Source organism: Ctenopharyngodon idella, chromosome 4 (assembly GCF_019924925.1).
Source record: "Ctenopharyngodon idella isolate HZGC_01 chromosome 4, HZGC01, whole genome shotgun sequence".
NCBI classification, from domain to species: domain Eukaryota; kingdom Metazoa; phylum Chordata; class Actinopteri; order Cypriniformes; family Xenocyprididae; genus Ctenopharyngodon; species Ctenopharyngodon idella.
In genome coordinates, this window is record NC_067223.1 from 22,862,655 (window position 1) to 22,890,620 (window position 27,966).

At 37.6% G+C, this 27,966-nt stretch overlaps 2 protein-coding genes across 17 annotated transcripts in view; both read left to right on the plus strand.

The window, feature by feature from the left end:
• Window positions 1–12,986, plus strand: part of LOC127511155 (gastrula zinc finger protein XlCGF8.2DB-like) — a 146,271-nt gene extending 133,285 nt beyond the window's left edge. For 2 of the 3 annotated variants that reach the window (XM_051891792.1, XM_051891794.1), the window contains one exon: window positions 11,253–12,986. In XM_051891792.1, coding sequence (XP_051747752.1) covers window positions 11,253–12,664 — 1,412 coding nt within the window. In that variant the 3' untranslated portion in view covers window positions 12,665–12,986. Of the gene's footprint in view, window positions 1–5,600; window positions 5,704–6,065; window positions 6,205–11,252 lie in introns of those variants that run through there. The other variant, XM_051891793.1, reaches the window with a different exon arrangement.
• LOC127511188 (gastrula zinc finger protein XlCGF8.2DB-like) overlaps window positions 1–27,966 on the plus strand; it is a 163,346-nt gene that overhangs the window by 123,740 nt on the left and 11,640 nt on the right. For 3 of the 14 annotated variants that reach the window (XM_051891881.1, XM_051891882.1, XM_051891883.1), the window contains exon 2: window positions 27,264–27,557. In XM_051891881.1, the coding sequence (XP_051747841.1) occupies window positions 27,329–27,557 (229 nt within the window). In that variant the 5' untranslated portion in view covers window positions 27,264–27,328. The other 11 variants (XR_007929867.1, XM_051891893.1, XM_051891879.1 and 8 more) reach the window with 10 other exon arrangements.

Consider the following 27,966-nt stretch of genomic DNA (forward strand, 5'->3'; position numbering starts at 1 on the left):
AAGAATGAACTGATGCGATGCCATTTTGAACAAAATCAGGCCAAAATGAACTTTGTTTGGAGTTCGTTTTGGGAGTTCGAAACAGCTCCGCTTTCTTTCACGCTGAAATCTTTTCCAGTTTATTTCTTCTCGTAAGTACGTTGAGGTCAGACATCCGTGAGTAAAAATAAGAACACCCTAGAGATGACACTACTTCTGATGAAACGAGACACTGTTTTTCACGTTTAATATGGTAAAGCTGCTTGATTGTAAGCAATCTATTGTATTAAGTGCTATATAAATAAATGTGATGTGACTTTACTGAAGTGCCAAATTACAGAGCTTCTGCAAACATATCCACGGTGCTATGATGAGATTAAAAATGCTTTATTAAAAAAACTGCTTGCTGATTTCTCAATTTTATTATTGAGAGGAAAGCACCCAGCACATATTTACATATTTGATAACGTTCGATAACAGTATACCGCTGCTCACATATTTCGAACATTGTTTTACCCCAAAGCTCCGAGCAAAGCCAGAGAAAAGTCCAAATCCATTCTGTCAGCCAATGTGTTATTGCATTAACATTGTGTCACACTTTAGCTCCTATCCCCTGCCAGAAAACCCTGATATAAAATATGGCCAGACATGCCATTTGGTCTCACAGTGGAGTTAGGAAACATCTTTGATAATGACTTGTACAAATACATTTGTGTTTGACTCCAATAGTGACAGAAAAACTTGTCCAGTCCAATGTCTTTAATGCTACCACCGTGAGGTGCACTGTATTTTAACATCTGCAGTGGCAAAATAGGATCCTTGTCGCCTAATTTGAAGTCATTTCTCTCTTGCTTTGCTTTGCGCAGAGTGGTTAAATTAGGCAGATGGCTTGGCTCAGGATGTCCAAAAGCTTTGTTGCCTCTGACGCCTTTCATACGTTTTCATTCCACCCTCACACAATTTTTTGGCTTTCTGCACACACAAGTTACCAGACGTCACATGCTTGGCACAGCTAGTGTGCAGGCAGTCATCAGTGTTCTTAATTAATCTCTGTCACATTTTATGTGAATGTGGCCACAACACTCCTTACAGTTGCCTCTGATTTCTATGTATTTCTGTGTGGATGATGAATAGAGCTTGGCTCTTTTAAAGGCAAATGTGCAAGGGCTTTTCACTTCTTGCTAAATGTGATGATTTATCACATGCATCCAAATGCCAGGCTTCAAAATTGTGTGTTCCCCTTTTTGTGTTTTAGAGAACTTGTTTTTGTATTTAACTCTTTCAGGCATGAATTCAATCCATTTCTGAAGCGGAACTGCAAGATCAGAAGTCTAGCAATGTTTTGGTCTGGGGGAAAGGGACACTGGCTAAAAATTGTTTCATGATCACTTTCATATGTAAACAGCAGTCCATATGTTGTGTCTGTTTAATTTTAAAAAAGTGTATAGAGCCTTTGAAGTGATCTTGTTTTCTAGTTGCTCACTAAGCTTTGTCCAGATGCTCTGACTAGGAGTATTAGGAGAAAAGGGAATGTCTGTCGACTGCTGGTTTCTTGGGCATCTGGCATAAGCAAAGCATAATTACCCACTTAAATAATTCTGACTCAAAAAATGTCATGTATAGTATAAACAAGCATGGTTTGACTTTAGCTTTGTGAAATTATGCTTCATAAGACACTTGCACAAAACAAAATCAGCAGACGGACTGAATGAAAATGCAAATTCTCTCTCTGACAGTAGGTGGCGCTTCTGGATTAGCAGCGATACAGCTTTTCCATGGTCACCGCTATACACAAAGCTGTGCTGCGTTAATAAATAAGCTCCTACTAAAGATAAAAGATAAGGAGATAAGAGGAAAAGCCATCAAAACTTTTCTGAAGACAGTTCCCTTGAGAGATACATTCATATCAACCCCAATCCAAACCCTGTATGTTAGACACCCTGGTTTAAAGTGAGGGACAGAAGAATATATACATTATTAAATGTATATCCCTCTGCTGCAGCTGTCAATCATTCTTTGTTCAGCATTCAAACAGGGTGGGGGTATTATGATAACATGAATTATCCATGTTTCTTTATATTTTATTTTTACTATTACAAATTGTATTACATAAACAGAAACACTGCATAGCAGTTAAAAATTGTGGCGCATGTAACTGTGGAACATGAAACAAAAACACATGTATTTCATGTAGGTCGAAGGTCAAAATGGCCGATGTGCCCCTCTGTGCCTCCGTTGCGCGATTGTGTCATTGTGATTTATGCTGCCTTCAAGTGCTCTCAGAATTATCGTGAAAACATCTTTCCTAGGTAAAGATTGCACATGAACGCCCTGCCATTACAAAACTTGAATGCGATGAGTTTGTAATCACGACTTCAGAATTGGGAATTATCAAATTTCCAATAGCACGTGAAGGCAGCATTAATGTGCTGAGTAACGTAATTTTTCCCACCGCGTCCAATATTAAAATCAGTGTGACACGCTTTGCAAAAGGCGTGGGCAATATAACTTCGAGATATGAATTCACTTCGAGATATGAAATTAAAATCTTCCATTCGCCGGAGCACCACATGAGTCTTCTCCTCCCATTTCTTAGCAGTGATGCTTGCCTTGATTTTGTCGACTGTGCAGATATCAACAGCGCAACGGGGTTGTAGTTTGCCAGGTTGAGGTCACAAATGGGTTGGGATTTGTATGATATGTCGATTGCGTGAGTAGAATGCGTTTTATACAAGATCTGGCAACTGGACAGCCTTGGAATAATATATTTATGTGATTATTCATATAACGAGGTTTGGGGCATACAAATTAAGTGAGTTTCCCAGGAGAAATAGCAAAACGGGAGGGGGGCAGGAGATGGGTGTGAAATACGAGAGACTCCCGGCAAAAACGGTAGCGTTGACAGGTAAGCCATGTACAGAACGAGCGCCAGGTATTACATGTATTATATCTGTTTTTTATTTGTTGAACATAAATTAAATATTTCCCCTTTAAATGGGTTTGAGAGTTTTTTTGTATTTACTAATTCAGGGAACAGACACAGTCTCTATGTAATGATATCTAGGTGAAAGAGTCTATGTGTTGGGATTTATATGACTTCTGTGACATGAGACAGCTAGCAGACAGTCGGTTTAGCCAGTCTGTCTGCTTCTTGACCTGGGCCCCCGTTTGTCATGTTTCAGCTCTAAGACAATTGTGCCATATTACTAGAGAGAAGAGCGGCACCATCCCAGGAGGGATGGATACCATCTCTTTGCAACAGGTCAGGTCTGCCCCAAAAACTTTTCCAATTGTCTATGAACCCTATATTATTCTGCAGACACCATTTTGACAGCCAGCCATTGAGTGATGATAGTCTGCTAAGTATCTCATCACTCCGACGAACAGGAAGGGGGCCAGAGCAAATTACAGTGTCTGACACTTGCGAGTTCACACACCTCTTTAATATTAATTTTAGTGATGTCCGACTGGCGAAGTCAGACAACATTAGTGCTGACGTGAATAATATGCCGTCTCGCAGTCACATAGTTGTCCTGCTGCACGGGCTCTACAGCCGGAACCGAACAATGTACAGGGTTCGCTAAGCTAGTCGCATCCAAAACAGCATCTAGAGCCCTTGCATTCTTACTATTGTAACGGGGCGTGTTTTAGGAACTACAAATCCCATCAGCCTTAGTTCTATAAAAGGAAGTGATGAGAGTTGTTCTTCCACTTCCGCCTTTGTTTTTCCCACTGATGATTCATGAATGGAAGTCGCGGCAGATATAAGGTATGGCACTGTGACGCTAGATTAGTACATTTTTTGTTAAGTTATTGTACATGTAGTGATGTGTTAAATAATGGGTTGCCCTTCTGTTTGTTGTACATCTTCCTGTTTATTGAAATGGAAGTCGCAGCAGGTTTACGTATTGTATGGTGGCAATAGACCAGCAAATGTAAGGATCACTTATGTGTAGTCACATGTCAAATATTGGTTGAACATGGTTGAGTGTTGAACTCATGAGGAATCGTTTAGGAGGTAGTAGTTTTATTATCCAATGATCGCGTGGCCATGTGTATTTAACACGTGCTTTATTGATGTTATTTTGTTTGTTTTTTAGTATTATGGCTGGATGGTTGCCCGAGTGTCATAAACCAAAATAACGGATGGTAGAGGTATTATTCTTATTTTTCTAAAAAAAATAAAAAAAAATAAAGGGTTTATAAAAGGGGTTTATAAATGTTTTAATGATTTTAATGTGTATTTTGAATGTTTTATTTATTGTAAAATGTTTTGGGTATGTGACTTTTCCTTCTTTTTAGTAATGGATTGTGTTTTCCCTTACAGGGATGCACGATTACCGTTTATTTTAGGTTGAATTATTATTGAGATTGTGTGTTTTTTTTGTTTGTTTTTTGTGGGTAATTGCATTGAAGGTCTGCTGCATCCTTTTAACATGTTAATGTTTTTTTTCATAATTATATTATTTTCTTTTGAATAAAATGTTGTTTATGGAAGCTTCACTACTGCCTTCTGCCTGATTATTTTCACCTTTTTGGGTCATGATGTCACACTATCCTCAATTAAAGTTTGGATGTGTGTCTCTAATTCTGAAATCTTTTCCATTAGCCTGACTATTTCTCTGCATTCATGACATCTAAAACACTTGAGAACTGACAGAGAAGGCTATGCTAAACATGTGACAGGCAGTGCAAGTGACAATAACACGAGAGAATAACATGACTCACCGTGTTTGTTGATTGATTCCGACTTACCACAGTTGTTTGATGGACTCATAGAAAAAGGAGGGCGCAAGAGAAAAAGACGGTAGGCACGGATGACAAGTCAACAGGCTAGTGAAATGCAAACGCATTGTGCTAGTGATAGCGATTTAGATTAAAAGCTAGTGACGTCTGAGTCAAAGTGAAATCAGATCAGACAGGCCAACTTAATTTTATTGTTCAATGACAAAATGTATTATAACATGTATTAATACATAGAACATTAATACATAGACTCCCCCCCACATTATTTACTCCCCCTCATGTCGTTTATAAGTGTATGTGCGTGTGTTTTGTAGGAACGTAGCCATATACATATATACTCTCCCCCCACATAAAGTATTTACTCCCCTTCATGTGGTTTTATAAGTGTAAAGCAAACATTTAGAGTTTTCTGCGGAGCAGGTGTGAATTGTGTCTGTGTTCACTCATTAGTAGGGGATTTGAATCACTACATAGGGAGCAACTCACACAAATGACCCTTGACATTGAAGACTTGACTTAGTTTTGATTTTCATTAAAAATCTGTGAAATATTACATTTTTTTAATTGGACTGAAGCTTTTAGCAATAAGTTTTGGTATTTAATGAATTAAATTTATACTTTACATTTTTATTGCTTCTTTTACTTATACTGATTCTTTAGATAAACTTTTTTACAAATTTTATACCTATTTTTAGACTATTTGTCCATGTTTTTAATGTATTATATGATGAATATGTATTTAAATTTGAACATGTGTATAAACTCGTACTCTTTTTAACATGTTTGTTTTTATTCACATTTGTCAATATTTATTTATTTTTTTAATTCAGGGATTATCTGGTAAAAATAGACAGTACATTTCTATACACTTTTGTTTTATTAGGCAGCAGCGTGTGAACGGGACTTTTATTTTGGTGTGGATACATGACATAAGGCTGCGACGCGCTCCTGCATCTGTTGCGATTCGTCTGAATAAAGGTTTGTTTTAAGAATTAAAGCTGTTTAACTGTTACGTGTTTTATAGTTTTTACACGCAATGTGAAATTTGTTTATTTACTATTGAATGTAACATTGTAATGCTTTATTTAATTTTAATGAAGGATATTTTGTGTGAGTAAAGCACATCCACATATGAGAAACAGTAAACCTGCGTCTCATTTTGCTCCTTATATCGTGAATTAGTTTATCATAAACACTAATTCGATCACTTGTCAATAGTGATGGAGAAATTGAGCTCGAAACTACTGCACTGAACTACTGAACTAGAGCTGATTGAGACGCACACAGAGATTTAGTTTGGATTTATTTTTCTGTCTGTTAATTATTCTCATCTTAAACAGGACAGAGGGACCAAACTCAAAAAAACTCCTGGCTCCTGACACACTATTATAAAGATGGCGTTTATTAAAGAGGAGAGTGAAGACATGAAGATTGAAGAAACATTCAGAGTGAAACAAGAAGAAACTGAGGAACAAACAGGTTGGTTTCATTATCAAAGCTGAACTCAGTCATTTGATCCTTATTAAAATGTCCAGCTCTACAGAAATAGAGAATAATACAGAAGTAGACTAAACAAAACAATTATTTTGTGTAACTCAATATCTACTTCTGAATAGAGAACAATGTAAAAGCAACAATTTATATTCGTACTCAAGTGCTCTACTAACATTTCAATATACCTGAACATAAATAGCAATAAATGCATAAAATGAAGCAATAAATAAGTCAAACTTGAGTGGATTATATTGAGCCTTCAGAGCTGCCGATAAACCATCATATCCACCTTTTGACTAAAAATTTCACATCCTTTGCAAAAGCAACACAAAATCAGAGTTTAATATGTTATAAGTAGAACAGAGAGAAATGAAACGCCTATTGCTATATCTGAATTTCCAATCCTTAGTGATTGTACACACAATAAATACAGTAACAATGGTGTTGATTTTACCATATCAATCCGACCGCGAGTCCGATGATGAAACATTGGAAGAACTAGTTATTCAACCGGTTATTCAATTGTACAGATGGTGGTGCTGAGGGACAGGGTCTTATTGATTCCTTAATAAATTACAATTGTTTTGCATTAATAAGCGCAGTTCTTAATAATATTGCATGTTTATTTCCCGAAAATGCACATTTGACAGTAAAGCACTGAGTTTGAGATGCAGAAAAAATTAACTTTTTAACAAAAATCTTATTTTTATCGGGAAATATTTAAATATTCTACTCTTATAAAATGTGCCATTGTTCTTCTATAGTATCATACTGAAATGACTGACAGCTTCAGTGATTATAAGAGGTGTGCTTTTTACATGCTTTCTGTGTAATTCTTTGCAATTTGAACAAGTTTTCTTTGTGACTTTTCATACTTCAGAACAGAGTCAAACTTTGATAAAAATGAATCGGGATTATAATCGGGATTTCATAAAGTCTACATATAAATTTAAAAGCAAAATGTGTGAAAAAATATATATTAGGGAGTGGAAATGGCTAACCAAGAAGTGCTCCTCTGCTGCCATCTATTGGTTATATTGGTAATTTCATATATTTTTTTATTTTAAATAAAAGCATTTGTTTGCCATGTGTTAGTTTTTCTACATCTTAGTTTTACAAATGGGGACAATCTTCAATTACTGAACAAATAATGTTTTTGGTCATGACGTTAAAAATAACATTTATATTGGATAATATTTCGAGATTTAAAGTGCTGGGAAAAAGTGTAAAGCACTTGAAACTCCTTGAAAAGTGCTTGAATTTCACTCTCAAAAGGTTGTACGAACCCTGAAAATGAATAATGTAAAACATTCGACTATTTATGCCACAATACCATGGTTACAGTTAGCTTTGCTACATTAAATCCATGGTGAATGTTGGTGATTTTTGGACTGAAAAGTCTTCTATAACATTCATTCATGGCACAATGTTTTCACTAGGGGTGTAATGGTTCAAAGGTATGTGTGTTGGAGCAGGGTTGGAACTAAACTCTGCAGGGCTGTGGCCCTCCAAGAACTGAGTTTGACACCCCGGTATTATTTCAAGACAGTTGTTTTTTTCATCAGTGTTTCAGATTAGCAGTGTGGTCTCTCTGGAGCATCTGCTTTTGAAGCCAGACAAGTTGTCAAGCAGGTCATTCTTTGAGAGAAAAGCAGAGAACAGACTGAACACAAATCTTACATTAAAGGAAGCTTTAATGCGGTGGGAAATTTGTCAGTAGGGCAGGATGTGTGGATGATGTGAGTCAGAGCAGGTAGCAATGTTGGTGAGATCTGCTCCAGGTGCGTGTTCACGGTGTGCGTGTGTCTCGCTGCTGTATGTGTGCACTTGGATGGGTGAACGGCCGTTCGCCGTGGGCCGGAGCCTGCTGCTGTCCGCCATGATGTGGAGATGACCGAAGTGATCGAATCGGGATGTAGGGAAGAAGCAGACTGCAGAGATAACTAGGAGCCAAGCCAAGCCATGCAATGATTTGAAAGTGAGCACGAGTATTTTGTACTTGATACGATAGGCCACCGGAAGCCAGTGAAGATCAAACAGAATAGAGGTGATATGGGCAGAATGCTTGGTGTGGGTGAGTATTCTTGCAGCAGAGTTTTGAATAAATTGCAGTCTGGTGATGGAGCTAGCAGGTAAACCAATGAAAAGAGCATTACAATAGTCAAGACGGGATGAAATGAAAGCATGGATAACGATAATTTTGTTAGTAAGCGATGGGGTTCCAGTAATAATGATTTCCATCTTGTCCATGTTTAATTTCAGAAAATTGGAGATGATCCATTTTTTTAAATTCCATTCACACAGATGGCAATTTTATCAATATATACATTTAGTATATATTTGGATGTCATCAGCATAAATGTGATAATTAAAGCCATGATGATGTAATATCTGACCCAGAGGTAGTATGTAAATGATAAATAGCACTGGACCAAGAACGGATCCCTGAGGGACACCTTGCTTCAGGGGGTCAGTCGGAGATCTAAAATTCTGCATTGAAATGTAAAACTGTCTATCAGAGAGATAGGAGGAAAGCCAAGAAAGAGCAACACCAGAAATACACACATCTTAGAGGAGTGAAATAAGTTAATCATGACAGACAGTATCGAAGGCGGTACTAAGATCGAGTAACAGAAGTATTGAGAAGGGAGTCAGAGTCACCAGTGAGTAGTAGGTCATTCACTACCTTGACACAAGGGCAGTTTTAATACTATGGAATGGGCGAAAACCAGATTGAAAGGGATCAAAAAGCTTATTTTCAACTAGAAAAGACTGAAGCTGAGAGGCAACAGTTTTTCCCAGTAATTTGGCAATAAATGGTAGATTTGAAATTGGACGATAATTAGATGGAACTGAGGAGTCGAGGTTGGGTTTCTTTAGAACTGGGCTAACTGCAGCAGTTAATGAAATGAAAAATAGGTGCAGAGATGACAGAGTGGCATAATTTCAGGAGAGAAGTGGGGGCAGGGTCAAGTCAGCAGGATGAAGAATTGGATTTCAAGCTTAGCTCAGAGACAGAAGATGGATTAGTCAAAGAAAAGCTAGTCAATGATTGGCCAGAGAGATTAGGCAGGAAGCTAAACTCAATCGCCTCACCAGAAAAACACAGGTGGATGGCATCTCACTTTTCCAGTATATGATTAAAGTAGGAACAGCAAAATTTATCTGAAACTAATGCATCATGAGATGGAGGTTTGGTTAGCTTGTGTGTTGTTAAATAATGCTTTTGGCCTGTTGCTTGATTTGTTAATCATAGGAGAGACAAAACCAGAATGAGCAGAGTTCAGAGCAGATTTGTAACTTTTGAGGTGCTAATTATTGAACAGTGAGGCCTGTTTTCCTGAAAAGACGCTCAAGACTTGTACCAGTATCCTTTAAGATGTGTAGCCCAACAGGGAAGTGTTGGTAGATGACAGATTGTTGACAGATCTGATCTTAACAGGAGCATGCTTGTGCAAGATATCAAAGATAATGGAGAGGTATTCAGAGAGTATCAGTGAGGGAGAAGTGATATAAAAGATGCATGGAACCCCATTCGTCACATCACCAAGGCTTGGAGCATTGGATACTCATGGGGACTCGTGCTGAGCAATGTATATTTTGTGGATGGCGGAGATTTCCTAGACTCTGGTAGTATTCATATGTCAGATAATCAAGACATGGGCGGCAGTTCAAGGCCCTTAGTTGAGCCAGAGAATATCCAACTTCCATGACGTATAATAGATAAAAAACGAGGCAAAAAAGAAAAGACAAACTGAAAAACTGTTGGCCAAGGCATGTTTGTATTGTTGGAACAATGCCAATCGCTAACGAAAACCCCATCTGTCACATCACCAAAAACAGCAGGCTAAGAGGGAGACAACACATCCAGATAGCAAGCAGTTAACAAACCACACAACTGATAGATAGAGTGATAACTCACCCATCTGATGAGCTGAAATTGGTGGAAGACGCAACAGAAAAAATTGCAGTCAACAATCAAGTAGGCACCAACAGTTAGAATTGGAGTAATCCGAATGGTGATAGAGAAATCCAAATGAAGCAGTAATCCGATCAGCGCACCAATACATACGTACAATCAAACAATCCAGGTAAGAAACGGCAGCCAGTCGCACACAGCGTTCTCGACCCGAAGATAAACAATTTATTGTTAATTTATAGCACAAAAAATGATCGTACAGTTCACAAGAGTAAATACAAACATGAGTTGGTTGTTAGTTGCCAACAGCACAGCAGCCCGACAATCATGACACTCAAACCCAGTGTTACTCACGTGTAGAGCGGAATCGAAGCAGCCTCACGACTGTTTTCAGGCCTTCCCGCTTAGCTCTCTCCAGCGCTGGAAAGCTTTTCTAATATTAACATTTGTCCTAAAGCTCTTGCCCAGTCATAACCCTTCATTCCAGTGATATTCTTCTGAGCTTTTCTCTTTTGTATTGCCTCATCAGTCTTTCTTCAAATCTCCCTCTTACTCTTTCTCTCTCCTCAACTGTCACACGTCCCAAGTTTGTTGTTGGTGTCGGTCCGACTAACTTCCAAACAGCATTTTTGAAATATCGCTCACCCCTCCTTTACACTACTTGAGTTTCATGCACTTTTAGCATTTACTAGTGTTTATTAGTTCTGAATTCTCCTGTTGTATGCTCTGTTCAGAAAGTTTTTGTTGTTGTTGTTTTTCGATGTTTGCTACATTCAGAAAGTGTACTTTCTTGAAGCTGATAAAAAAAGTGAATACAACTGACTGCTTGTATTCATTGACGAAAATGTGAACTCAATCCGATCCAATCCGATTTTGCTTTGAAAAACCAGCACAAAAGTAAAATTGATTACCTGATCCTGGATAGCAAAACATTGGATTTCCAAATCCAGATCATTCTGATCAAGATTTAACATTTTGAGCAACGGACAACGCCACTGTGTATAGGCTCTAGTTGAATGTTGGTTTTGATGCTTTATATGCCTAAATGTTTTGTTGTCTATTGCTTTGTGCCATTAAACTGGTGTTAATTTGCATTTGTCTCTTTTCGCCTTAGACCTGATGATGCTGAAAGAGGAGACTGCAGTACTGAATGAAATGGATGAGAATGATCAATATAAGAATCATCCTGATTTCATAACTGGAGAAAAAACTTGTTCACAGACTGAAAATACTTCCTCACAAAAAAGGGGTAAAAAGACAGAAAGTAAAAGTAGTTTCATCTGTCAACAGTGTGGAAAGAGTTGCAACCAACATGAAAATCTTAAAGTCCACATGAGAATTCACACAGGAGAGAAGCCTCATAACTGCCAACAGTGTGGAAAGCGTTTCTCTCAAAAAGTACACCTTAACAGACATATGAGAATTCACACAGGAGAGAAGTGTCGTACCTGTCAACAGTGTGGAAAGACTTTTGCTGAAAAAGTAAGCCTTAAAAGACACATGAGAGTTCACACTGGAGAGAAGCCTTTCACATGTCCTCAGTGTGGAAAGAGTTTCACTTGTAAAGGAAACCTTAAAGTCCACATGAGAATTCATACTGGAGAGAACCCTTATATCTGTCAACAATGTGGAAACACATTCAATCTAAAAGGAAGTCTTAAAAAGCACATGAGAACTCACACTGGAGAGAAGCCTTACACCTGCCCTCAGTGTGAAATAAGTTTCACTCTGAAAGAAAGCCTTAATAGACACATGAGAACTCACACAGGAGAGAAACCCTACACATGTCCTCAGTGTGGAAAGACTTTTGCTGAAAAAGTAAGCCTTAACAGACACATGAGAATTCACACTGGAGAGAAGCCTTACACATGCCCTCAGTGTGGAAAGAGTTTCACTCAAATTGGAAACCTTAAAGTCCACATGAGCGTTCATGCTGGAGAGAAGCCTTTCACCTGCAAACAGTGTGGAAAAAGTTTCAACCGAAAAGGAAACCTTAATTGCCACATGAGAATTCACTCTGAAGAGAGCCTTTTCAGCTGCCAACAATGTGGAATAAGTTTCACTCAAAAAGGAAGCTTTAACAGACACATTAGAATTCACACTAGAGAGAAGCCTTACACCTGCCAACAGTGTGGAATAAGTTTCACTCAAATAGGAAGCTTTAACAGACACACAAGACTTCACTCTGGAGAGAAACCCTACATGTGCACTCAGTGTGGAAAGAGTTTCAATCAAAAACGACACTTTAAAGACCACATGAGAATTCACACTGGAGAGCAACCCTACACATGTCCTCAGTGTGGAAAGAGTTTCAATCAAAAACAACACTTTAAAGACCACATAAGAATTCACACTGGAGAGAAGCCTTTCACCTGCCAACAATGTGGAAAAAGTTTCAACCGAAAAGGAATCCTTAACAGGCACATGAGAGTTCACACTGGAGAGAAGCCGTTTACATGTGGTCACTGTGGGAAAAGTTTTGGGTATAAAATAGCCCTTAAGTACCACATGAGTATTCACGTATGAGAGAACTGTTTTTTGTACATCATCAGTGTGGAATGAATTTCACAGACAGGAAACACATCATGTTTGAGAGACTGTATAATGTGCTGATTATTGTTACTGTACTAATCACTTTAGAGAGCTAACATCCCTATTAAATGGTTAGTTCACCCAAAAATGAAAATTGTCATTTATTACACATCCTCGTGTCGTTCCACATCCATAAGAATTTCTTTCATCTTTGGAACACAAATTAAGATCTTCTTGATGAAGTCTGAGAGGTTTCTGTCTCTCCATAGAGATCCAGCACAACTACTACTCCAAGGTCCAGAAAGGTAGGAAAAAGACATCATTAAAGTAGTCCATGTGACTCCAGTGGCTTAAACTCAATTTGTATGAAGTGACGTGAGTGCTTTGTTTGTGCAAAAAACAAAAACAAACATAATTTACCACTTTATTTACAAAATAATATTACCCTAATCGAGTTTAATGGTTGTTATAGCTTTGCAGCTATAACAGCCTCAACTCTTCTGGGAAGGCTTTCCACAAGCTTTAGGAGTGTGTTTATGGGAATTTTTGACCATTCTTCTAGAAGCGCATTTGTGAGGTCAGGCAGTGATGTTAGCGAGAAGGCCTGGATCGCAGTCTCCGCTCTAATTCATCCCAAAGGTGTTCTATGGGGTTGAGGTTAGGACTCTGTGCAGGCCAGTCAAGTTCCTCCACTCCAAACTCGCCCATCCATGTCTTTATGGACCTTGCTTTGTGCACTGGTGCGCAGTCATGTTGGAACAGGAAGGGGTCATCCCCAAACTGTTCCCACAAAGCTGGGAGCATGAAATTGTCCAAAATGTCTTGGTATGCTGAAGCATTAAGAGTTCCTTTCACTGGAACTAAGGGCCCAAGCCCAAACCCCGAAAAACAACCCCACAGCATAATCCCCCCCCCACCAAACTTTACACTTGGCACAACGCAGTCAGGCAAGTACCGTTCTCCTGGCAACCGCCAAACCCAGACTCGTCCATCGGATCGCCAGACAGAGAAGCGTGATTCGTCACTCCAGAGAACACGTCTCCACTGCTCTAGAGTCCAGTGGCGATGTGCTTTACACCACTGCATCCGACGCTTTGCATTGCACTTGGTGATCAGGCTTGGATGCAGCTGCTCGGCCATGGAAACCCATTCCATGGTGCTCTCTACACACCGTTCTTGAGCTATTCTGAAGGCCACATGATGTTTGGAGGTCTGTAGCTATTGACTCTGCAGAAAGTTGGCGACTTCTGCGCGTTGTGCGCCTCAGCATGCACTGACCCCGCTCTGTGATTTTACGTGGCATACCACTTCGTGACTGAGTTGCTGTTGTTCCCAATTGCTTCCACTTTGTTATGACACCACTAACAGTTGACCGTGGAATATTTAGTAGTGAGGAAATTTCACGAATGCAATCATTGCACAAATGGCAACCTGACGGTAGCACGCTTGAATTCACTGAGCTCCTGAGAGCGACCCATTTTTTCACAAATGTTTGTAGAAGCGGTCAGCATGCCTAGGTGCTTGATTTTATACACCTGTGGCCATGGAAGTGATTGGAACAGCTGAATTCAATGATTTGAAGGGGTGTCCCAATACTTTTGGCAATATAGTGTATACGTGCAAGTATGTAACCAAGTTTTCAGATTCTGTAGAGCCCCCCCACCATGCCCACGTACCAGCTTTGGCTCGGCCCTAATGACCGCGGCTTCCAATGTGTGTGCAAATCGCAAACTGGTTCCTCTACATGTCCCTAATAGACCCTGGTCTCACATTGGAGTCGATTTCATCATGGATCTACCACCTTCTGACTTCCACACCTCTGTCCTCTTCATTGTAGACCGGCTCTCCAGAGCATGCAAGCTGATTCCTCTGAAGGGATTTCCCACTGCCTTTGAAATGGCTGAAACCCTCTTCCAACAAATCTTCCATCACTTTAGGATACCTGAAGATATTGTATCGGACTGTGGTCCCTAATTTATCTCCAGAGTATGGCATGCCTTCTTCCAATTACTTGGAGTTACAGTAAGCTTATCATATGGATATCATCCGCAGTCCAATGCCCAGACTGAGTGGAAGACACAAAAAATCAGGAGATACCTATGGTCATATTGTCACAATCATCAAGACAGCGGGAGCTGTTTTCTTCCATGGGCCCGACTATGAACAAAGCCACCAAAGAACTGACACATTTCCAGTGCATACTTGGCTACCAACCGCCGATGTTTCAGCTGTCCACCACTGGTTTCAAAGAGCGCAAGAGGGTCTGGGACTCAGCTCACATCCATCTGCAGAGGGCAGTTCGGAGACACAAGAGCCAGCCCTACGCTAGAAGGTCTGGCTCTCAACCAGGGACATCCATCTTCGACTGCCCTGTCGTAAGCTGAGTCCCCGCAACGTTCGACCCTTTACCATCAAGAGGCAGATCAATGATGTCACCTACAGGCTAAAGCTAAACCAGACCGCTGAAAGGTTGTTGGCTAGTGCCATTAAATTCCTGTGCGTCTGAGATTTCTGCCTTTGAGACCCCTTCATAACCTGCTGCAATACTCCACTATGGCCTTTGGGATGCGCAATGCTCCCGCCACGTTCCAAAGATTGATGCAACAAGTGTTTTCAGGAATCCCTATCTGTGAAATCTACTTGGATGATGTAGTAGTTTATTCTCACACTTGGGAAGAGCATTTAACTCCCTGGGTTCGGTGGTCGCGCCGGCAATACCACCTCGCTTATTTCTTATCAGTGCAAAATAGATTGTTCAACAGAATTTTACAAAGAATATTTAGTTTAAGTTATGAGAGAGTTAAGTTTTTTTTTTTTTTTAAATGGCTAGAATGTTGTAACATGCATTTTTTTTCTCCAATGAATTTATATACCCAAAATGGCGACGTATTCTGGGGGATACAAACATTTACATGCAGATCAAGAAAAATGTAAAAATTTAATTCATAAAATTTCAACACAAACATAATAAGCTAACGTTTAACAACTTTTTAAACATGCAAGTCCCCTCCAAATACTGTAAATATGTGAAATAACTGTTAGACAATTCAGAAATTGAATGCCGCTGTTTGTTGCTCGAAGACGAACAGTTCTGCTTTCTCTTTATATTTTCATTGGCAAAATTGAGCAAAACAGACAATATTGTGTCTGAAATAACAAAATAGGCCTATTAACTTATTGAACTGTTGTATAAAATCATCACATTTGTGTGATATTGCACTAATTTCTTGTGTAATATAGCTTAACTCGCATATAGCATATGATGTAAATATGAGACAAAAACTCAAACGGGCATTTTTTGCCTCATATCTTGAATTTTACGAACATTCTAACTACATTCTATAGGCTCCATCACCCTCCTTATTATTAGTCATCAATTAACTGTGTATTATGTCAGATGACCTGTGTAGGTCTGGGGGTGGGCCAAGTGCATTAAATGCGTTAAATTTAACGAGTTATTTTTCCACTGTGATTAATAAATCTAATTAACATGTTAAATCACTCAAACCATATATGGAAATCGATGAGTCATTATATGGTCACTGGTGGAATCTGGATGTCATCTAGTGGAAAAGTTTGGTACTGCGCACAAAACATCTTACTGAAAGTTATTTTTTTGAGGAATCAACTTAAATTTGGCACAGAACTTGTTCAGATATTAAGTTTTGAATTTCTTTAAGTTTTAGGGTTGAACATGATTTGTAAAATATATATTCTATATAAAATATAAGAATATATATTTTAAATGTATTTTTACACCCGTCTTTAGTTGTACAATAATCTGAAGTGTTCCCTCTAAAAAGATAACAAACTTAAGTCTGTGCTCTGAAGTTTTCAAGATTTTTAACAATTTAAGTTGTAAAAGTCCTTTTCAAGTCTATGCTCAAAAAGTGGGACAGACACTAACAGGTGAAACAACCTTTTATTTTCACAAACTTTAGTAGTTTCTTTTGAACAGCTGTCAATATGGGTCAAATTGACCCACGAACAGTTAAGAACGTATACAATTTCTGTATGCACATTTCACAACACATCAGCGTATTAAAACTTTGCATGCATGTTCATGATCCTAAATGAGAAAAAGTCACAAAATTTCAAGAAAAACATCATAGGTATGATTTTTATTTGAGATAGATTGAAAAAAGAAATGATAGCTCATTTTTACCATATGAGGCTGACAAAATATATATTTTTTTTTTTGTATTGAAATAAGTAAGGAAAAGCTTTTTTTCTTTTTTCTTTTTTTTTTTTAGCTTCGCAGGGTAGTTCAAAACTAAAATAACAAAATATATCCAAGAAATGTTATTTTATGTCTGTACAGTTGCCTTAGAACATTAAAATATGCGGGTCAAATTGACCTGTGAACATCACGAACATACTTTTGTGTGAATATGTAAAAACACATCAGTGTGTTGAAACTTTGCATGCATGTTCAAGACCCTAAATGAGAAAAAGTCAAAAAACAGGTTAACTGGTATTTTTCGACAACTCAAATGTCAAAACAGGTCAAACTGACCTGCAACAGTACATGAGGGTTAACATGTATTTTTATCTGTACACCACATTTGTCACTACTTGAATATTAATACTGTAATATTTGGTATAAATGAAATTCTGTATCCAAACGGTACATTCAGACAGAACCTCTCTATTTAACTATTAATATTTTTTTAATATTATACGTAAATTTGTACATTTCTATGCAGGTTTGTGAGCAGGGCTTTTATTTTGGTCAGAATATGTGATGTAATAAGGCTGCGCCGCGCTCCTGCATCTGTTATGATTCGGCTGAAGAAAGGTTTGTGGTTTTATGCATGTAATGCAAACTGTTCAGTCAATTGAATCGTTTTGCAAGCTTGTAAAGTAAATTAATTATTTTTTAATGTAACACTATAATGCTTTATTTAATAACGAAAGCTGTTTTTAAGAGTAAAGCGCATTCACACATGACTAACAGAAAAGGTGCGTCTCATTTCCCTCCTTCTATCGTGAATCAGTTCATTGTAAACATGAATTCGGTCACTGACAAGTTGTGACGAGAGAAACTGAGCTTTCTGAAACTCCGAGTCATTTGAACCGAATGCTTTGCGAAACGATTCAGTGATTCGAAGCGCTCAAACAAACTGAAAATGTTTTCATTAAAGTTTAATATTAAAAATAATATACAGATCAATTAATATCAAATCATAATTAAATAAATATGAATTGTCTGTGTAATGTGTGCTCTTTTAGTAATTTTTTAGTGCCAAGTTAGAGTGTTTTTTTTGTCTTGTCATGTTATTTAAGTCCATCAACTCTGACTCTCTTACCAGTGCACTGAATTACTGAACTAGATCTGACTGAGACACCCCGAGATTTAGTTTGGATTCATTTCTCTTTCTGTTAATTATTGTTATCTTTATCATGACAGTGTCCAAACACACAGGAAGACTCTTGATGAAGCGACTGAGATCCACGTGACACACTATTATAAAGATGGCGTTTATTAAAGAGGAGAGTGAAGACATGAAGATGGCGTTTATTAAAGAGGAGAGTGAAGACATGAAGATGACATTTATTAAAGAGGAGAGAGACGACATAAAGATTGAAGAAACATTCAGAGTGAAACACGAAGAAACTGAGAAACAAACAGGTTGGTTTCATTCTCAAAGCTGAGAGCAGTCATTTCGTCCTTTATTAAAATGTTGACTTATTAGAGTCGAGACAGAGAAGTCCAAGATCTTGATGAAAAATTGATGCTTCTCTTGATGGAAACAACATCACAACATTTACTTTCATCAAGAGGTGCATCAATTTTTGGTCAAGATCTTGAATTGACAATGCAAGAGTCGAGCACTCTGTAAAGTCTACTCCAGCACATCCCAAAGACTTTCAATGAGGTTAAGGTCTGGACTCAGAGGTGCCAATTCATGTGTGAAAATGATTCTTCATGCTCCCTCCCAACCATACTTTACCAATTTGAGCCTGATGAATCTTGGCATTGTCATTCTGGAACCCAGCTAACAATTTTATGTTATAAGAACGTTTCCATAACATTCCCATTAAGTTATCCCTTTATCTTAACTTCTAGGAACATTCAAAGCGTCCACTTTTTTTTTTTAGACGTTTTATTAACGTTCTTGCTTGCTTATTCAAAACGTTATTAGAACGTTCAATTCTCTCATTATATAAATGTTCTCTTAATGTTTTTGTAAGAATATGAAAATGTTCTTAACATTATTACAAAGTTCACCCAGTATTTTTGCATATAACGTATATAATATGATAATTATTTTATTAAAGTACCTTAAACAGAGAGCCATCTCCGCTTGGTCTGCCCACATGCTTTAACGTAAGAATCTTGTAACATAGCGTTATGATAACCTTAATTTAATTGCAGTGAGTATCGGCATATAAAGCTTGGGACTGGTAATTAGCCTGACATATGTTATGACCCTGGTCGAGGGTCAGGGAAGTTAACATAAATACAGTTGCTACCTAGCCTGTGTGTTTATTTATTTATTTATTTATTTATTTATTAAGAAGTAGCTAAATGGCTTATAAGAAAACAACAGGTAACACGAAGAAATAAAGGTCTAGACCAGGGGTTTTCAAACTTTTTTGTCAGCCGAACCCCTTTGACCAAATAATTTACTTGATATATTAGACCTGCACGATTCTGGATAAATTAAGAATCACGATTTTTTGATTTTGGTTTGATTTTTTTCTAGTAAAACAACATAATTTACTAGAGGTTCTGACAAAACGTTAATTGCTTTAGAATGAATTATTAAAACATGCTGTGAATGAATTATTCAACGACTTATAAGTACTTTATTGTTTCATAACTAGAATTGGCCTTTTTTAAAACAAATCTGTTGAATGAATGATTCAATGCAAAATACATTTTTAAACAGTCTCTTGTCGCCACCTAGTGGCATAACAGTGAAATTCATACAATTGTTACTTTCAAAAGGTGATTCACTCTATTTTGATCGCTAACGTAGACATTAGTGTTTATATATCCGAACTATACACTTTTATCCCCGTTCTTCTGATGAAATTAATATTTGTAACAGAAATAACGACTGTGTGGTTGACAAGACTGTTTGTGAAGCTGTTTCATACCTAACTGCTCTCTCTGGGTCAGCGCAGCGCAAACGCAGATTTGAATGTTCCAGTGTGATTTTGCTAAAAGTTTAAAAGACAGGAGAATTGTTGTAATTTAGGAATGAGATCGCATGGCCTCAATACTTTTTAAGGTCTTTTATAGGGAAAACTTTATTTAAGACATTTTAAGGACCCGTGGCCACCCTGATGTTATTTGGGTTCGCTTTAACCCGCGGACATGAAAAACAACCCGTGACAACAGTATTAAAGTTGCCAAATTCTGTGGGAAATCACGGACATGGGAACACTGTCCATCTGTCCTGCTGTGATTAACTGATGGGCATGTGCCCATCTATTACGCTAAACGTAGCAATGTTGGGAATGATCAAATAAAGACATTAAAACAATTTTTTTATATGTACTTTTAAAGCCTTTAAGTTTATTTTCCTAGAGTCTTATCTACTTTTGAAATATTGCACAATTAATTATACTATATAATAAATAATTGTGATTTTTTTTTTTTTTTTTTTTTGACCGTAAAAAATATTTTAACAAAAAACAGAATTTCAGTACATTGTGTCATTAGTTGTGTCACTGTATATACAAATTGTTTCTGAAGTTGATTTGCAGAAGAATAAAGCTGTATGACTAATTTGTAAGGACTAATACATTTAGTTTAAAGTGGTAACGAGTTTAAAACGTTCTGTAAGAATAACATTTTAATGCTAACATATTTAGAAAGTTTATCAATGACTTTACATTGGCACAACGTTCTACTAAAGTTACTGCAAGATGGTTTTGATAACTTTGTTGGCAACTTTCAGAGAACCTAAGCTAATGTTTTGAGAACGTCCCCTGTATAATTTTATTAAAACAGTAGCAACTGCTGCATAACTAAGTTAATCAGCATTGTGATTAAAATTATTTTATTCATACAACCAGCAAAATTCACTCAACTAACATGAAAGCTGCCGTCTTTAAGTGAGTAATCTATCTGTCCCACTGTGTTTGATTTGATGAAACATAATCTTTGAATCTTTTTCTCAACATAATATAAATAGCACTTTAAATAAAACTTACCAAGAGCACTCCTCTTTCGGTTCTTGTGGCGAGCGGATTCGAGATGCTCCAGTGCCGTCTGTCGCCTCAGGTAATCGACAGTGTGTTGACAGGCTTTAGAGAACATCTCTCTAATGCAGTCTTTTGATGTCTGTTGCTTTATGCCATTGAACTGCTGTTAATTTTGTGTTTGTCTTCTTTCGCTTTAGACCTGATGGCACTGAAAGAAGAGAGTCAAGAACTGAATGAAATGGAAGCGAAAGATCGTGATTTCATGACGGGAGAAAAATCCACACAGACTAAAAAAAAATCCTCTCAAAAAAGAGCTCAGAAATCCATATCTGACAGTTGTTTTACCTGCCAACAGTGCGGACACAGTTTTGCTCATAAACAAAACCTTAAAGTCCACATGAGGGTTCACACTGGAGAGAAGCCTTTCACATGCCAACAGTGTGGACACAGTTTTGCACGTAAAGGAAACCTTAATTTCCACATGAGAATTCACACTGGAGAGAAGCCTTTCACCTGCTCTCAGTGTGGAAAGAGTTTCAATCATAAAGGGAACCTTTATGTCCACATGAGAAATCACACTGGAGAGAAACCTTACACGTGTACTCAGTGTGAGAAGAGTTTCACGTATCTAAGAGACCTGAAATGTCATTTGCAAACTCATTCTGGAATGCAACTGTAGTGTTCTGTATGTAGTAAAAGATTTATAAAATACAACAGTTTAAGAAATTACTTGCATATTCACTATGGTGTAACAAATTAGCTCAAAGGGGAATTAGTTAATCAGATTAACTTGATGTAGCTACATTAACATTACAATAAATCAGTTTATCCTGTGAACACTCAGCATTTACAGCGCTTAGAGCGTGTAACAAGATCGAGGTTATTTTAGTGACATTTATTTGCAGGCAGGGAGTCAGAATCAAATATGTTTTGTGCACAAGTTTTATTAACTAAATCACAAAAACATAACTAAACTAACAAACACAGACACACAATCACACACACATGGTAAAATGAAAAATGGCAGAATGAAGCTGGAAATGGAAATAGGGAAGGAGGCTATGGAAAAGAGTAATTAAACCATGAAAAGAACCACCAGTCTCTGATTTCAAAACACCTAGTTCAGAGGATTCTACTGCTTATCCTAAATGTGATGATAATATGATGAGATGTTGATGCAGTGACTTAAAAGATGCTGATTCTATCCTGTGTAGGGCTGAACGATTTTGGAAAATAATCTAATTGCGATCATTTTTACCAATATTGCGATTTAATATGCAATTATTTTTTAAGCTCTTTATCTTCTGTGTTATTCAACAAAGGCAAGCGATAATTCATTGTAGGGGTGGGAATCTTAAAGCTTTGTTTACACTGCAAGCGTCTGCGGCACGTTACGGCTCCGGCAAGGTTTTGTTCCGTCCTCTGCGCAGTGTCACCTCACACCAGAAGCATTTCAGAAGCGAAGCGGCTGGATTCGCGAGACCACGAGATTTGCCTGTCTGACGTTTTTTTTTCATTGATTTTTTTCGTGTTTTTAATGGCTAAATGGTTATATTTTGTCTGGTTTAATTGCGTTTATTGCTATGCCATACTTTATTTTGCTGTAGCCTACAGATGAAGTTAAAGGGATAGTTCACCCAAAAATGAAAATTTGATGTTTATCTGCTTACCCCCAGCGCATCCAAGATGTAGGTGACTTTGTTTCTTCAGTAGAACACAAATGATGATTTTTAACTCCAACCGTTGCAGTCTGTCAGTCTTATAATGCGTGTCAATGGGAACTTCATCTATAAGAGTAAATAAAACTTGCTTAGATAAATCCAAATTAAACCCTGCGGCTCGTGACGACACATTGATGTCCTAAGACACGAAACGATCGGTTTATGCGAGAAATCGAACAGTATTTATATCATTTTTTACCTCTAAAACACCACTATTTCCAACTGCGTTCAGCATTCGGTGAGGTCTGATCGCGCTCTGACAACTGAAGTGATGTCTCGCGCTTATACTTCAATGAGTGCGAGACATCACTTCCGTTGTCAGAGTATAAATACTGTTCAGTTTCTTGCACAAACCGATCGTTTCGTGTCTTAGGACATCAATGTGTCGTCACGAGCCGCAGGGTTTAATTTGGATTTGTCTAAGCAAGTTTTATTTACTCTTATAGATGGAGTTCCCATTGACATGCATTATAAGACTGACAGACTGCAACGGTTGGAGTTAAAAATCATCATTTGTGTTCCACTGAAGAAACAAAGTCACCTACATCTTGGATGCGCTGGGGGTAAGCAGATAAACATCAAATTTTCATTTTGGGGTGAACTATCCCTTTAATACACTAAAAAGGCCAGTTATGGACAACAAGAACAAAGAAATTTCAAGTTTTTTAACTTCAAATCTCTTGTCATCAGTTTCTGGCCTCCTAGTGATGTGAAATATGAGTGGGAGTTTACATGGGGTGATTCTTTTGACTTTATTTTGTATTTGAGCTGTGCGTCTTGGACGCGGTGTCCGTCAAAAATAGGCGAGGCTCCTATCTTTAGTGAAAGGGTGCGGCGAGCCACTTCTGGGACACTTCTAAAACGCACCGCGGCGCGGCTGGTGTAAACACGAGCATTGACTAGAGTAGCCGCGTATCAGCTCTGGTAGCAGCGTCGCAGCCGTAATGTGCCGCAGACGCATGCAGTGTAAATGAGGCTTAAAGTAAAAATAATCACCCTGTGTAAACTCCCGCTCATATCACTAGGAGGCCAGAAACTGACAACAAGAGATTCGAAGTTGAAAAACTTGATTTTTTTTTTCTCTTGTCATCCACAACTGGACTTTTAAGTGTATTAAGTTCATCCATGGGCTACAGCAAAATAAAGTATGGCATAGCAATAAGCACAACCAAACTGGACAAAATATAACCATATTAACCATTAAAAACACGAAAAAAATCAAGGAAAACGTGTCAGACAGGCAAATCTCGTAGTCTCGTGAATCCATCCGCTTCGCTTCTGAAATGCTTCTGGTGTGAGTTGACACTGCATAGAGGACGTAACAAAACCTTGCCGGAGCCGTAACACGCCGTAGACACGTGCAGTGTAAACAAGGCTTGAGAGTGTTGAGGAGAGTTGAAGTCAGGTCAATTTTATGGTAATGAGCTATGACGCGGTTCAACGGCAACCAAACGCAGTGTAGAGGTCCTCGCTTGAGAGGATTCCGATTGATTGCCACAGCTTGTCATTTACTTTAACCCTCGTTATCACGATATTATCGCAAATGCGATTAATCTTTCAGCCCTAATCCTGTGTGTGGATGGAGTTTAACCAGCATCAGTTTAAATGTTAAATGGCAAAAAGGAAAAAAAAATTATGTTGAATGTTGGAAAAATTCCTATCCTAAAATTTCATCACAACTATGTGGATTCCCAGTCTCATTAGAGTTACAAATGATTTGCTCTTATCATCAGATCATGGCTGTATCTCTCTATTAGTGTTACTGGATCTCAGTGCTGCTTTTGACATTGTCATGGTTTAAATCATACTTATCTGACTGTTATCAGTTTGTAGTAGTAAACGAAGAGATGTCATATCGATCACAAGTTCAATATGGAGTACCGCATGGCTCAGTACTAGGACCGTTACTGTTCACTCTGTACATGCTACCCTTGGGAGATATCAGTAGGAAACATGGCGTTAGTTTTCACTGTTACACTGATGATACTCAGCTCTATATTTCTTCGCGCCCTGACGAAACTTACCAACTCACAAAATTAACAGAATGCATAGCTGATATAAAAAATTGGATGACTAGTAATTTCCTACAACTAAATTCAGAAAAAATTGATTCTAATTTTTGGACCAAAAACTTAACGTAATAACCTAGAATACTGTCTAAGACTTGATGGCTGCTCTGTTAAGTCTTTGTCGTCAGATAGGAACCTGGGTGTGCTCTCCTCAGCATGCACTGACCCCGCTCTGTGATTTTACGTGTTTTACGTGGGCTACCCCTTCGTATCCGAGTTGCTGTTGTTCCCAATTGCTTCCACTTTGTTATAATACCACTAACAGTTGACCGTGTTACTGAATATTCAGTAGTGAGGAAATTTCACGAATGGACTTGTTGCACAAGTGGCAACCTATCACGGTACCACACTTGAATTCACTGAGCTCCTGAGAGCGACCCATTCTTTCACAAATGTTTGTAGAAGCAGTCTGCATGTCTGGGTGCTTGATTTTGAACACCTGAATTCAATGATTTGGAGGGGTGTCCCAATACTTTTAGCAATGTATGATGTAAATATGAGACAAAAACTCAAACGGGCATTTTTTGCCTCATATCTTGAATTTTACGGACATTCTAACTAAATTCTATAGGCTCCATCACCCTCCTTATTATTAGTCCTCAGTCAACTGTATATGTCAGATGACCTGTGTAGGTCTGGGGGTGGGCAAAGTGCATTTTTCCACTGTGATTAATAAATCTAATTAATATGTTAAATCACTCAAACCATATATGGAAATGGATGAGTCCTTATATGGTCACTGGTGGAATCTGGATGTCATCTAGTGGAAAAAGTTTGGTACTGCGCACAAAACATCTTACTGAAAGTTATTTTTTTGAGAAATCAACTTAAGTTTGGCACAGAACTTGTTCAGATATTAAGTTTTGAATTTCTTTAAGTTTTAGGGTTGAACATGATTTGTAAAATATATATTTTAAATTTAATTTTAACGTTACTTTTACACCCGTATTTACTTGTACAATAATCTGAAGTGTTCCCTCTAAAAAGATAACAAACTTAAGTCTGTGCTCTGAAGTTTTCAAGATTTTTAACAATTTAAGTTGTAAAAGTCCTTTTCAAGTCTATGCTCAAAAAGTGGGACAGACACTAACAGGTGAAACAACTTTTTATTTTCACAAACTTTAGTAGTTTCTTTTGAACAGCTGTCAATATGGGTCAAATTGACCCACGAACAGTTAAGAACGTATACAATTTCTGTATGCACATTTCACAACACATCAGCGTATTAAAACTTTGCATGCATGTTCATGATCCTAAATGAGAAAAAGTCACAAAATTTCAAGAAAAACATAGGTATGATTTTTATTTGAGATAGACTGAAAAAAGAAATGATAGCTCATTTTTACCATATGAGGCTGACAAAATATTTTTTTGTATTGAAATAAGTGAGGAAAAGCTCCTTTTTTTTTCTTCTTTTTTTTTTTTAGCTTCGAAGGGTAGTTCAAAAACTAAAATAACAAAATATATCCAAGAAATGTTATTATTTTGGGTCTGTACAGTTGCCTTAGAACATTAAAATATGCAGGTCAAATTGAACATCACGAACATACTTTTGTGTGAATATGTAAAAACACATCAGTGTGTTGAAACTTTGCATGCATGTTCATGACCCTAAATGAGAAAAAGTTACAAAATTTCAAGCAAAAAAACAACAAAAAACAGGTTAACTGGTATTTCTGACAACTCAAAAATCAAAACATCAAATTGACCTGCAACAGTACATGAGGGTTAACATGTATTTTCATCTGTACACCACATTTGTCACTACTTGAATATTAATACTGTAATATTTGGTATAAATGAAATTCTGTATCCAAATGTTACATTCAGACAGAACCTCTCTATTTAACTATTAATATTTTTTTAATATTATAGTATGAGAAGTAAATATGTAATATGTAATAATTTGTACATTTCTATGCAGGTTTGTGAGCAGGGCTTTTATTTTGGTCAAAATATGTGATGTCATAAGGCTGCGCCGCGCTCCTGCATCTGTTATAATTTGACTGAAGAAAGGTTTGTGGTTTTATGCATTTAAAGTGTTTAAAGCAATGCAAACTGTTCAGTCAATTGAATCGTTTTGCAAGCTTGTAAAGTAAATTAATTATTTTTTGAATGTAACACTATAATGAAAGTTGTTTTTAAGAGTAAAGCGCATTCACACATGACTAACAGAAAAGGTGCGTCTCATTTCCCTCCTTCTATCGTGAATCAGTTCATTGAAAACATGAATTCGGTCACTGACAAGTTGTGACGAGAGAAACTGAGCTTTCTGAAACTCCGAGTCATTTGAACCGAATGCTTTGCGAAACGATTCAGTGATTCGAAGCGCTCGAATAACCGCATTCTGAAGACACGTACATGTGTAATTTTTACAAACCAACTGAAAATGTTTTCATTAATCAATTAATATCAAATCATAATTAAATAAATATGAATTGTCTGTGTAATGTGTGCTCTTTTAGTAATTTTTTAGTACCAAGTTAGAGTGTTTTTTTTGTCTTGTCATGTTATTTAAGTCCATCAACTCTGACTCTCTTACCAGTGCACTGAATTACTGAACTAGATCTGACTGAGGCACCCCGAGATTTAGTTTGGATTCATTTCTCTTTCTGTTAATTATTGTTATCTTTATCATGACAGTGTCCAAACACACAGGAAGACTCTTGATGAAGCGACTGAGATCCATGTGACACACTATTATAAAGATGGCGTTTATTAAAGAGGAGAGTGAAGACATGAAGATGGCGTTTATTAAAGAGGAGAGTGAAGACATGAAGATGGCGTTTATTAAAGAGGAGAGTGAAGACATGAAGATGGCGTTTATTAAAGAGGAGAGTGAAGACATGAAGATGACATTTATTAAAGAAGAGAGAGACGACATAAAGATTGAAGAAACATTCAGAGTGAAACACGAAGAAACTGAGAAACAAACAGGTTGGTTTCATTCTCAAAGCTGAGAGCAGTCATTTCGTCCTTTATTAAAATGTTGACTTATTAGAGTCGAGACAGAGAAGTCCAAGATCTTGATGAAAAATTGATGCTTCTCTTGATGGAAACAACATCACAACATTTACTTTCATCAAGAGGTGCATCAATTTTTGGTCAAGATCTTGAATTGACAATGCAAGAGGTGAGCACTCTGTAAAGTCTCCTCCAGCACATCCCAAAGACTTTCAATGAGGTTAAGGTCTGGACTCAGAGGTGCCAATTCATGTGTGAAAATGATTCTTCATGCTCCCTCCCAACCATACTTTACCAATTTGAGCCTGATGAATCTTGGCATTGTCATTCTGGAACCCAGCTAACAATTTTATGTTATAAGAACGTTTCCATAACATTCCCA